General features: G+C 38.2%; 1 protein-coding gene across 2 annotated transcripts in view; it reads left to right on the forward strand.

Annotated features, from left to right (window-relative positions):
- The first annotated feature begins 895 nt into the window (after positions 1 to 895).
- LOC121314624 (lysine-specific histone demethylase 1B) overlaps positions 896 to 13,852 on the forward strand; it is a 62,067-nt gene continuing 49,110 nt past the window's right edge. For both annotated transcript variants that reach the window (XM_041248075.1, XM_041248074.1), the window contains exons 1-8: positions 896 to 1,028; positions 1,863 to 1,963; positions 4,595 to 4,716; positions 5,441 to 5,530; positions 6,125 to 6,236; positions 8,639 to 8,752; positions 9,304 to 9,342; positions 9,775 to 9,967. In XM_041248075.1, the coding sequence (XP_041104009.1) occupies positions 1,001 to 1,028; positions 1,863 to 1,963; positions 4,595 to 4,716; positions 5,441 to 5,530; positions 6,125 to 6,236; positions 8,639 to 8,752; positions 9,304 to 9,342; positions 9,775 to 9,967 (799 nt within the window). In that variant the 5' untranslated portion in view covers positions 896 to 1,000. The remainder of the gene's footprint in view (positions 1,029 to 1,862; positions 1,964 to 4,594; positions 4,717 to 5,440; positions 5,531 to 6,124; positions 6,237 to 8,638; positions 8,753 to 9,303; positions 9,343 to 9,774; positions 9,968 to 13,852) is intronic.

Consider the following 13,852-nt stretch of genomic DNA (forward strand, 5'->3'; position numbering starts at 1 on the left):
AGCATTGACAGATTCTTTTGCCTTATGGGGCCCGCAATCTTCTACCATGGCAAGCTTCTTGCCGGTTGCAGGATCCAACACTGGGAAAGAAGCGAGCTCAGGCACCCAGCGACCACCAGGCTTGAGCACGGTCTCTCATTAGACATACAACGCCCATCGTAGCAGATACCGCGGTTGTTCAGTAATAGTTGTAGCCACTATCGTAAAACATAAAACCAAATATGTTGTGTTGTGCTTAACTGCTCTTGCCGTTTATTCAACAATAGATCAGTACCACAACACAAGCATCGCCGGATTTGCACAACTGTGCTGCAGAAAACACATTTCTACACTGGTGTCTGGCGCAAGTCACATAATTTGCATTAATTCGTTTTTTTTTTAGCAGCAGAAACATTGTGTCTTTTACATTTGTCAGATTTATTCTTAAAAAAATTGTATCAGTTCAATCGAAGTTCAATGAGAATAGTTGTGCAGACTAACATTGCACATAAAAAACAATTTTCTCTAGTTTTATTATCCACCAGAGTAATTGCCTTAATACTGCAAATAAAAACTGTTTATTTTTTTATTTTCTGGTTTCATTGTAATCCACCAGAGTAACTGACATTAGCAAACACAAGGCACAACATATCTACATAATCAACTTCCGTTAGAAACGATGACGTCATCAATAATATTTCCACCCTTTGTCAGTAGATTTTTTTATATGTCATTTTATGCGCATGTATTGTATTATAAAAGTATAACAATAGTTTAATTACAAGTATTTCTTGCCCTTGTAAAACACAGGTCTTTCAATATGTTTTTTTACACATACATGGTTTATTTCTATTTTGCTTCCAGTCAGTTTCCTTTAGAGAAGGAAGTGAATTCAAGGTCAAAGGTAACTGTCATTCTAGCATACAGACATTTAACTCGGAACAGGCAGGAATAAAACCAACCTTACTCACAATCTCTTTGAAATAAATAAATACTCTGAGTAAACCCTCAGACTCCCCTGATGAAAACGTCCATGCATTCAGATGCAGGTTAGTAAACTACTGGCTGTGGAGGTTTTTTGGGATTTTGATGCATCGTAATGTAATGCAATGTAATGTAATGTACTGTACTGTTGTTGTTTAATACATTTCTTTCAACCGTGCTAAGTGTTGGACATGTTGGAACTGTAGTACTGAAACAATTATAATTCAATGGTAGTGCTCTTGATGTCTTAAAATAGTGTTCAAATAAAAGCTAAGTGTCATATTTCTAAACAACGACGATAGTTTTGTGGTTTGTGTGTGTGTGTTTTTACATATTAATTAATACAGGCGTATTAGAGAAGTCATAAAAAGGGGACATGTGCTTTTACAAAGCAACGAATGATACAAAGTGGTTTAATCTGCGTTTAAATACTATTCATTATTTTAAGCAAGCGTTAATTATTCTGCGTTGTGTAGGTGAGCTTGAGCTAGCGCCCGCTGGATCGATTGGGATTTAAAAGAAGCATATTTCTTTATTGTCGTCTACGAGATTTTTTTTTAACGAAAAAAATGTTTAATAAAAACATGTGCTATATCTAAATATAAGACATTAAAATAACATTGTTTGTCTTTACAGGGTTGTGTCTGCCAACGTTTTTAAACAAACTAGGTCTATCTCCTCATAGTCTAATATGAACCCTTTTGTTGTAATGTGTTGGTGACAGAGGCAGTAGCTCACTGCAGAAGAAATTCAAAACCATGGTTTGAATCCTAGCATCAAATATTTCGGTGTGGTACACATGGTAATATTGACCAAGGGTGCAATATTTCTGCTCAGTATGGGTGTTGGTGCCTGCAATGGTGCATACAGCTTAATTTACTCTTTCTTTTGTTTAACAGACTGTGTAAATACCATGTCAAATGTAAGGGCCAGGGCCAAGAAAAAGCCAGCTGCAGTGGAGCTGCCTGGAGATCAACCTCTTAGATCCTCGGGAAGACAGGTAACAACTGAATAGCAGTTTGAGCAAGTTTTTGGTTTTTATAATTTGCCTATTTAACACTATTTCCCAGGTATGTTTGCATGGGAAAACAACTATTTAAGTAATTGAGCCAAAGGCATGATCAGTTAAGCTCAATATAAAACATGGAGTGACTCAAATTGCTATGTAGTGGGACCCCTATTTTAATCTCTGTAGAATAAAGCCTGGAATTGTTTAAATTACTATAGGCTATGTGTAGCACCCCCATGTGATTTTTATAAGTAGCTTCTTAGCTTTTAAAGAAGCATGATGACATTTGGTACCTTGTGAGGCCATGTTGGTGTTGGTCAAAATCTCCTTTTTTTTCTAGTATGTGCAATAAAAAATCTGAAGATATAATGTTTAATGTCTAACCTCCCTTTTGGCTCACAAAGAGCTCATGATAGGGGTATCCTATGGGGAAGGAAGCTTCTGTTCCTACAGTTGAAACAATTTGTTTTTCATGGTAAAGTTAAAAGAAAGCAAAAATAATGGTGACAGGAATTTAAAAGCTGTATTTATGTAAATTTGAAAATAGTTATGGAATGTTCTTCTATGTGCATGTTTTTGAGAGGGTGTGGATGGTGGTGTGTGTGTGTGTGCATGTTTTTGAGAGGGTGTGGGTGGTGGTGGTCTGTGTGTGCATGTTTTTGAGAGGGTGTGGGTGGTGGTGGTCTGTGTGTGCATGTTTTTGAGAGGGTGTGGGTGGTGGTGGTCTGTGTGCATGTTTTTTTATGAGAGGGTGTGGGGGGTGGTGGTGGTCTGTGTGCATGTTTTTTATGAGAGGGTGTGGGGGGTGGTGGTGGTCTGTGTGCATGTTTTTTTATGAGAGGGTGTGGGGGGTGGTGGTGGTCTGTGTGCATGTTTTTTTGAGAGGGTGTGGGGGGTGGTGGTGGTCTGTGTGCATGTTTTTTTATGAGAGGGTGTGGGGGGTGGTGGTGGTCTGTGTGCATGTTTTTTTATGAGAGGGTGTGGGGGGTGGTGGTGGTCTGTGTGCATGTTTTTTTATGAGAGGGTGTGGGGGGTGGTGGTGGTCTGTGTGCGTTTTTTTATGAGAGGGTGTGGGGGGTGGTGGTGGTCTGTGCGCGTGTTTTTGTGAGCGGGTGTGGGGGGTGGTGGTGGTCTGTGCGCGTGTTCTTGTGAGCGGGTGTGGGGGGTGGTGGTGGTCTGTGCGCGTGTTCTTGTGGTGGTGGTGTGGGGGGTGTTCTTGTGAGCGGGTGTGGGGGGTGGCGGTGGTCTGTGAGCGGGTGTGGGGGGTGGTGGTGGTCTGTGCGCGTGTGTTTGTGAGCGGGTGTGGGGGGTGGTGGTGGTCTGTGCGCGTGTTTTTGTGAGCGGGTGTGGGGGGTGGTGGTGGTCTGTGCGCGTGTTCTTGTGAGCGGGTGTGGGGGGTGGTGGTGGTCGGTGCGCGTGTTCTTGTGAGCGGGTGTGGGGGGTGGTGGTGGTCTGTGCGCGTGTTCTTGTGAGCGGGTGTGGGGGGTGGCGGTGGTCTGTGCGCGTGTTCTTGTGAGCGGGTGTGGGGGGTGGCGGTGGTCTGTGAGCGGGTGTGGGGGGTGGTGGTGGTCTGTGCGCGTGTTCTTGTGAGCGGGTGTGGGGGGTGGTGGTGGTCTGTGTGCGTGTTTTTTTGAGATGGGGGTGGTAAAATACACCCCTGTCACAGTTGTAAATTCAAAAATAGCACGGTATGATAAAGTAAAAGACTATGACACATATCACCATTATGTAAAGAATATTATAGAATTAGAAATGATTGCTTAATCACAAAGACTGCCACACAGTATACTGAACAATGACCAACTTTTGAACTGTAGACATCTTTCTCAACATTGAAAAAGATTTATAGTTGAAGTGTGTGCCATTTAATTTGCAAAGTTTAGTTTTAGTATTTCTAAATGTAAGGATCAAACTCAAAACACGATGAGTGTTCACTATGACAGGGTTAGGCAATTTGCTGCATCAGAATAAAGAAGGAATGCCCAGTTTAAGTTGAACATCAATATATAGTACTATATTGAAGATTACTTCACATTGTTCAACATTTAAATGTTATCTTGAAAAGAAAACTGTGAAGAAATGAAAAAAAAAGTATATAGTATGTACACTAACCTGCTGAATACAGTAATTACATGTCCTTTCTCTTAAAGAATATTTAAAGTTTTCTTTGCTTTTCTCAATGTTCTTAATGCACTGGTCGAAGTTTGTGTGAAGACAGCGAGCAGGCAACAATTGCACACGTCATGCATGATTCGCACAATAATAGGTTATCTTTGAATTATCCCACCACGGTCTTTGTTTTCATTGGGAAAATAACACATTCACACTGGAGAAAGCTCAGTGTCAGGCAGCACTGTGATTGTTGTATCTTGGTCGATCCTGTTAAGTGATTGTTCTAGTAGGGCTAATTAGCATTGAAAAAGTAGGTTCTTGTTGTTGGGGTCATTAAACACTGTTCGTTATAGTGAAGTTAGCCTTTATATTGGCAAACACCTTTGCAAAAGTTTAAAACAATTTAGCTGACCTATTATGCATTTTCTTGTGGATATCAAAGAGATGATGAGGATAATAATTAAATTATTTTTTTAGGCAATCCCTGTAAACATAATTATCTGTCTTCAGGCTAAAAGGAAAGCTACTGAGACTGAGGAAGAGGATGATATTTCTGAGAAGAAGTACAGGAAGTGTGAGAAGGCTGGATGTACTGCAACATATCCAGTGTGCTTCGCTAGTGCCTCCGAAAGGTTTGTGTGGGAGGCTAAGGGTCTGATCCATTAATGCTAGGAAGGATTTTATCACCATCTGATCCTTACAATAATGTTAACACCTTGCTAATTTGATGTCCTACTTGCAAAATGCAAAGAAAAACAGTAGGTGGGTTAAAACACAGTGCCTTGACACGATAAACTGTGCTACTAACATATGAAAAATATATATTAACATTGTATTATATATATAGTATAATATATATAATATATCGCTATTATAATTATATATATCTATATATATATACTATATATATATTCTATATTTTCTTGCATAATAAAATAAAACAAGCTATGTTAAATAAGGGTGGAATTCAAACTTTAATTTGAAATTTGTTTGGAGAGTAGAGATAACACAAGCTTTTATGCAGAAACAAAAGGTTTGGACGAGTTAAGACCAGTGGAAACAAAAGCTTGATTTTATATTGAAGAAAATTATTCAAAATCCACCGCAAAAGGACCGTGATGGTAAAAATGGTTTGCATAGATGTTCTCTTTGTTGAGAAAAAGATGCTAAACTGTAAAGTTTAGCTGCAGTTAGATAAGGCTGCTTAATTGTTTAAGTTTTTGTGGTAAAGCTAATATTATATGAAGAAAATTGCATGAAAGCATCTATTGTGCTAAGAAAATATCCATAAGTTGTTTGCAGTTTTTTTTTTAGTATTACTGGTAATACTTTTAATCTATATTGTAACTATTACAGGTGTGCTAAGAATGGTTACACATCACGGTGGTACCATTTATCCTGCGGAGAACATTTCTGCAATGAATGCTTCGATCATTATTACCGAAGGTAAACTGCTTATGATATTGTTTGTTTTAACTTTACCTCATTTTCAGGAGATCTAGTTGCCAAAATGATTCGGCAAGCTTGTGAGCATGTTCCATTTTATTTGGCTGTTGTTTATTATAAGGTTTTCTGTAGTTTGATTTTAACTGATAACCCCCCAAATAAAACATCAACTGGTGGTTTATACTGTAAGCACCAAAGGAGCACCAGAGACTATGACTTAGTGTGTTCCTGTGCAGTTTACTTCAGAACTTCAGAACAGCAAGTTTGGGCAATAGCAGACATAACGGGTCGATTCACTTTTTGGGCAATATGAAAAGGTAAAAGCCTTGATAATCAGTGGATTTTGGCCATCTACAAAGACCCCAAAATGTCTAAACATTCCAAACAAAGGGTAAAAAATACACAGAAAAACAGAAGCCTTATATATAATTATTTAAAAGAAATAGTCAGAGCAAGGTTAACCTCATGAATGAATCACCAGGTATGCATCCAGTTCTGTTTCTTTATGTGAATCACATCTATGCAAATAAGATTCTTGTATTTCAGTTTACCAAATAACTATGTTTCATTCCTTTCAATCTCTGCTTACTCCAGTCACAAAGATGGCTATGAGAAGTATGCCAGCTGGAAGAGAATTTGGACCGGGAATGGCAAAAGTGAGCCTAGTCTTAAAGCTTTTATGGCTGACCAGCAGCTTCCATACTGGGTAAGTACAAAATAACTTTGTTTTATGTGAAATCGGCAACACGTGGAACTTCCAAACTAAATCAACAGAAATATTCTACTTTGTAATTTTGTAGTGTCTTAAAATGTAGGAGGGAATTAAGACTGCGGATTGATTTTAACACTATGGATTGATTTTAAAAGACAATGCATTGATTTTAAGACTATGGATTGATTTTAAAAGACAGTGCATTGATTTTAAGACTATGGATTGATTTTAAAAGACAATGCGTTGATTTTAAGACTATGGATTGATTTTAGCTGTATCATATGCAGGGGTAGATAGTTTGTTTCACTTTTAATCATGATGAGCCTATAAATACAGTATAATTGTAAATCTCGAAAAACAACTCGCTTCTAAATCTTTTGTAGTCATTTTTGTATTACTTTAGTATAAATACATGTTAATTTGGATTCATATGTTGTTTTTTTCTGACTTTATGTGAACGAAAAGACACACATTTGCCCATTTTCCCATTGGAAATAGTGATATTTTGAAATATCACTGTCCTGGTCACAAAAGCAAAGTTTATGGGGAATAATAGCCATTTTCTATACTTTTGAGGCATAAGCAATTAGGAAATAACACTTACTACCCAGGAACAAAAATTGTGTTACATAGTATAATCAACAAAAGTTGGGACACCTGTTGGAATTGTTAGCATCAACTTTCAAGGCTTAATTTACTTCCATTGCTGCAGAACAGCTGTAAGTTGTTAACCCATTACTTGTTCCCTGAAAAGGCCTTTTTGTATAACTCTGAAATGTACATTATTTTTCAGTTTTTGGTAACCTAAACTTTTTTTTTTTAACGTCTGGCAGTTTACCGCTTACCTTTGTACCATTTCATGTTATTCACTGGACTTGAACTGCTTAAATTTCAATAGAAACTGGAAAAATGGGAGTGTTCTAAAACTTTTGACCGGTAGTGTACGAAACTTGTCAATTATATTCGTGAGCCTTAATTTTTACCTCATAAAAAAGCAGGTGTTCTTGCATTTTTCTATTGTGATTAGTTTTCCAGGCGCACAAAAAATGGTTGTTACTCTTTTGGGCTTTGATCAGAAAATGAAACCAATAAATTATAAAATAGTGTCACATCTGAGAGATTTTATTTTGTAAAAGTAGTGGCTTATGTTTAATTTTTCTATCAGTTAATCAATGATTCAAAGTGGATACTAATTTCAGTGTTTTACATTGCATGGGAAATTTAGTAAGCTATTAAATTCAGTATAGAGATTTAAATTGAATTTGTTCAATGTTGTTCAGCTATTTTAAACATATGGGGCTGATGTAAGGATCCATGCAAAGTGATTTGCGGCTGCAAAACCCCCATATTGCGGCCAAAATCAGCGTTTTGCACATGCAAAAATCATGTTGGCAGCCATAAAGTGGGACTTTAACGGCCACAAAAAATGTGTCGTGTATAAAGAATGTTTTTCATCTGGTGTTCTTCACCCGCTGTGAAATTAGCACTTTGCCATCATTAATCCATTTAAATTATATTGAAATGTATTCAGATGAAGAAAAGAGAATGGAATTGGATGGGAGCTGGAATACTAAGCGGACGTATTAAATATTCTAATGAGATGTAAGATTTTTGCCTTGCACTTGGGCAATTGCTGACCCTCCATTTGCAAACCGTTGTAGAAGCGAATAATTAAGAGCTCTATAAAAACGCACACCTGCAGAGACCTGTCATTGGCTTCAGGGTAGCTAATGCGGCAACACTTGGATCTTGTTGAGGAGAGACAGGAACACGTTCAGAGGACAAGGGCGAGACAAAGAAGATCTAGCATATTCAGTCCCAGGGTAACTTTGTTTGGGATGCTGGAGGATGCGGTGGTAAGGCGTTATCGTCTCACTCCGCAGGTAATCCTAGACCTAAACGCTGGATTTGACCTTTTCATCACCTGGTTGACTGTCCTCCTGGTAACACTGACAGCATTGACTTTCTCCACTATAGAGGACCATATGGCCTCTTTGGTAGCATAAGTAATGTTGGCTGAAACTTTTCCAAATAACTCAATTTAATGCTGAGTGAACGTAAGGCCCCTCGGCTCCTCGTCAGAAAATTTATTTTTCGGATGCCAAGAGGACTGCTGCCCTTCCTCTGACATTTTTTTGTCTGGTTTGATTTTTCATGCGCCACAAGCCTCACACGGTGCCTACTGCTCTCAGTACTCCTACCTCACCTCTGGGCTGTAAGTGCGGCTGCTAAATAGCCCAATCCTCAGGCGGTGCTCATTGCGACCCTCATAATGATTACAGCTCATTATTTGTGCGTGTTGAGTAGTTTTCATTGCTCTTAAGCTTACATAGGCTGCAGTGCAAAATAATCGCCTGGCCGCAGTGCAATGTGCAATATCTTTTTGTTGTTCTCAGGTGCAATGTACAAAACCAGACTGTGGGAAGTGGCGCCAGTTAACAAAGGAGATCCAGCTTACCTCCACACTAGCAAAAACATATCGCTGTGGAATGAAGCTGAATAACGTAAAGGTAATTCCATGGGATACAGTATAGCAAGGCTTTAGGCAGACAGAGTCATCTACTCTGGAGCCCTGTCTATTATAAAGTTATACACAGAAGGGCTACATGTTTACATTTGTGGTTTTTGTGTTATATTTTTATTATAAGCTTCTATTTTGTTCAGATATGTACATAGACAGATCACTCAGGCAGGGGGGAGTCAACACAGTAGAATCCAGAAAACAAAAGATTTGACTCAAACTTGCCTTGCCCTATCTCCTTCATTCATAAACTCAAACTTTTGAAAATGTATTTTGCATCACTACCAACATTAAAAATGTGGGCCGTGTTAGTCCTAATTGTGTATATCTGTTATTTAACAGATATTGTTCATTAAATAGCATATTTTGCAAAAATGTATTTGTTTTGTTGTAGACTATCAGTGCAAATAATGCTAGAGCATAATGATGCACTTCTATTTAATAAATATTCTGTTGCAGACATTTTACAAAGTTCTATAGAATTAGATAATGGTCCTGCCAATGCAATATACTGTAGATAAAAACATTTTGTAATTACAGAGTGAAGGTCCAGACCAGTGCTGTCAGCCAGAAGATATGGTAAGCAAATTCTACATGCCTGTAGTCTGGAATTGCATATTGTAAAAGCATACTTTTATAGTTACTGAGGTTTTATGGTGAAAGAAAAATCTATTTCATTGAAATCTTGGAAGATGCTGAAGTTTGGGAGAGAAGTATTTTCATTCATGTCAGTGTTGGTGTGTATTTTTTATTGTATGTTTGACATACTAATGAAACAAAATAATGGTATTTTTCAGGGTGTTATTTATTTATTTTCTTTCAGTGTACAACAAGGTGAGATGGCAGTACAGTTTAAGTGCATGATTATCTGTGTTTTGCACGGTAATTAATTCCTTCTGTATGTGATGATAAAGGCATATTAAAATGTGTACATTGCATATTTACTGTATGCAGTATGGTGACTAATCTGTTTGTATATTTTCTATTGACTGTGTAACTTTGTCCCTGCAGAGAGTTGCTGAAGTTATTGACAGCTGGTGGCACTCTATGCTTATTCTGCCTCCCTTGCTGAAGGACAGCCCTGCAGACCCATTCCTGGCAGCATACTACCCTGACTGTGTGGGCATGAGCCCCTCCGGCTCCCCCTGCAGCCACTCCATCCATAACATGAAGGCAGAGCACTGCAAGACATTCCAGCCACAAAGTAAGGGCCAGTGTAGGACAGTTTACAAATTGGGTGTACAGTCAGTACTCGGATATAGGACACTTAGATATACATTGTTCGCTTTTTACTGTCCTTGAATTAATAAAATCAATCCCCACAGTTGTAGTCAAAAGTTTACATACCCCAATGGAAATGTATAATTTCAAAAAAATTATCAAACAAATAATAAGAACTCTTTTGTAGCAATGGTTTTGCTTTTGTGAATGAGGAATTATAGATGTCTACAGTTACTTATTTTAGCAATTTTTTTGGCAAAACAGGAAAATGAAATGAATAGCTAGTCGAGGCACCTTTTAGCAATAATAACCTCTTTTAAACAATTAGGATATTTGTCAATGAGCTTTTGGCATGATTCTTTAGAGATTTATGACCATTCTTCAACGCAAAATTGTTCCAGTTAATTCACATTCCAAGGACTTCTCTTGTGTGTGCACAGCCTTTTTTTTTAACATACCACAGATTCTTAATTGGATTTAGATCGGGACTTTGACTAGGCCATTCCAGAACCTTGTGTTTATTCTTCTTTAACCATTCTGTAGTAGATTTTGATGTGTACTTTGGATTATTGTTGTGTTGGAACATCCAGTTGTGCTAAACCAAGTTTTGTAATGGAGGGTTTCAGATGATTGGCCAGTATCTTTTGGTATGCTGTGGAATCCATTTTACCATGTATTGGAACTAAATTTATTGTGCCATTAGAGGGAAAAGGATGATATTATCACCACCATGATTGACAGTAGGTATGGTGTTCTTTTATTTGTACGCCTATCACAAAGACGGCCGCAGTGGGTGACGACAGACCAGAAACAGGAACTGACTCAGAACACAGGTTTTGGAATGGTGAAGGCGCTAATGCGCAGTTTAATTATGAAACAGACAGAAAATAAAAGGTTTGTAACAAAAACAGCACACTGCACGTGAGGCCAAAATAAATAGACAAAAAACACAAATAGACATTGACAAAAACAGGGTGGACAAGCACTACACAAAACAATTGATCTTTATAATTACGCCTCTCTCTCTCTCTCTCAACCATTCTCCACTCTCGAACACACAACCCCGAGTATGTGAAAACATGCTGCTTTTATGCAGCTGTACCGTGACTCGACTGCTACTCAATCATTCAATTGGAGTCTCGATACAACTGCACGTGAATTAATAAAGTGCAATTCCCCGTGCAATTCCCCGTGCTCACATATTATTACTTTTTACTTGCATGTGAAGTGCTGTGCAATCCTCGTGCCTAAATACAAATATACATTTTAAACACTCGTGTTACACAGACCTGTTTATATCCCGTGTACCAATGACTATACACCAACATTCAACACACCACATGCAACATATAACAAAAAATACACGCAGGGGCGGGCACTTTGTCACAACGCCTCACGAGACTTTCTGTTTTTTGTTATGACTATCAGAGTGATCAGATAGCTCTCCACCCCCCCATCACTCCACAAAACCTTTGACCAGAACTCCTATCCATCATTCAATTGTCGTTTTGCAATTTTTAAGCGATTGTCCTTGTGACTTTTTTTTAAAAGTGGGTTTTTACGTGGCCTGTGACCATTGACACCTTCACCATGCAGTTCTCGACCTGTGGTTGAAATGGAAACCCCAGTCCCACTTGCAGCCAGTTCACTTTGAATATCTTTCATAGGGTTTCCATGCGGGTCAGTTTACACATGAAATGGCGATGTGCGTGCACGTTTGGGAGAATTATTCGGGTAAGTCAGGTTTGCGGCCGAAAAAACAGCCAAAGAGGGAGAGGGTAAATCTCATTTACTCGTGTCTACACCCAGTTTAGCATGGAAACCCGCATTTCACATGTAAATATTAATGAGCGTGTTTATTCTTAACTATAAATATTTCAAGGGAGCAGGTCACTTGTTACTGTGGATTCCAAGACGGCAGAAAGTAGTGGCTTATTGGCGATTTTATGGTTAGCAGTGGTGTAGTTCACCTTAAATCTAATGTGGACGGCTTTCTTTTTTATTACTCTGTTTTGCTGTGTCTGATCTGTCATGTTGTATATTTCTTGTGGTTTACAGTTCTGTATAAAACCACTTACAATGAACTGTGTTATGCTCGTGTTCAGTCATATTCATTAGTGTCCGCCACCTCCCTTTCGAGTGCGCGCAATCCATATTTGCCCAAGCGTAATGTTGAGTGCTTCCTCAGCAGCTGTCTGCGTTCTGGACAGGTAGGGTTTCTAAGCCAGGGTAATATACGTAGCATCACCTGATCTCCTGTATTCTGTATTGCCTGAATGAAAGGTGTGTGTGTGTATATATATATATATATATATATATATATATATATATATATATATATATATATATATATATATATATATATATATATATATATATATATCTATCTATCTATATATATATATATATATATATCTATCTATATATATATATATATATATATATATATATATATATATATATATATATATGGCAGGGAGGAGGTTAAAATCCTTCCCTGCTTAAAACATGTGAGAATGCACATTTGGGTGTTTAATGGGTTCATTGGGTTATTATTAGTTATCCCCTGCACCTGGTGTATATTGTAAATTAGAGCCAGGTGCAGGGTATTTAAAGAAAGCAGTCAGTTTGTTCAGGGCTGCTGGTGTGTGAGGAGCCCAATTTTTGAAGGTGTGTAAAAAAAAAAAAAAAAAAAAAGGTAGTGTGAGAAAGCCTTTTTGTGTGCCGTTTTGTCAATGTGTGTTACAGGTAAACATCTTAGCTGTCCTGAGTTAGTTAGGTTCCTATGTGTTGTAGTTAGTGCTCAAGAAAGAGCTAGGTGTTTGTTTTGTTTATTTCTGGTTGTGTTTATTAAAAGTGCGTGTAAGCGTTAAAAAAAAATTAATTTCTGTATCCTGGGTTTTAAAGGGAACCTTGAGAGTTGGAGGATCTATTACTATATATATATATATATATATATACACACACACACACACACACACACACACACACACACACAGACATGCTCAAATTTGTTGGTACCCCTCCACAAAAAACGAAGAATGCACAATTTTCTCTGAAATAACTTGAAACTGACCAAAGTAATTGGCATCCACCATTGTTTATTCCATATCTAATAGAAATCAGACTTTGCTTTGGATTTTTTATTCAACATAATATTGTAAATAATAAAACAATTGAAAATGGCATGGACAAAAATGATGGGACCGCTAACCTAATATTCGGTTGCACAACCTTTAGAGGCAATCGCTGCAATCAAACGTTTTCTGTAGCTCTCAATGAGACTTCTGCACCTGTTAACAGGTAGTTTGGCCCACTCTTCCTGAGCAAACTGCTCCAGCTGTCTCAGGTTTGATGGGTGCCTTCTCCAGACTGCACGTTTCAGCTCTTTCCATAAATGTTTGATTGGATTCAGATCAGGACTCATAGAAGGCCACTTCAGAATAGTCAAATATTTTGTTCTTATCCATTCTTGGGTGCTTTTTAGCTGTGTTTTTTGGGTCATTATCCTGTTGGATGGCCCATGACCTATGACTGATACAGAGCTTTCTGACACTGGGCAGTATGTTTTGCTCCAGAATGCCTTGTTAGTCTTGCGATTTCATTGTGCCCTGCACAGATTCAAGGCACCCTGTGCCAGGCGCAGCAAAGCAGCCCCAAAACATAACCGAGCCTCCTCCATGTTTCACTGTAGGTATGGTGTTCTTTTCTTTGAAAGCTTCATTTTTTCGTCTGTGAACATAGAGCTGATGTGACTTGCCAAAAAGCTCCAGTTTTGACTCATCTGTCCAAAGGACAGTCTCCCTTTTTTATGTTTTTCTTTCAGAAGTGGAGTTCTCCTGGGTCTTCTTCCATGGAGCCCACTTTC

The sequence above is a fragment of the Polyodon spathula genome, chromosome 4, assembly GCF_017654505.1.
Source record: "Polyodon spathula isolate WHYD16114869_AA chromosome 4, ASM1765450v1, whole genome shotgun sequence".
In the NCBI taxonomy this organism is placed as follows: Eukaryota; Metazoa; Chordata; class Actinopteri; order Acipenseriformes; family Polyodontidae; genus Polyodon; species Polyodon spathula.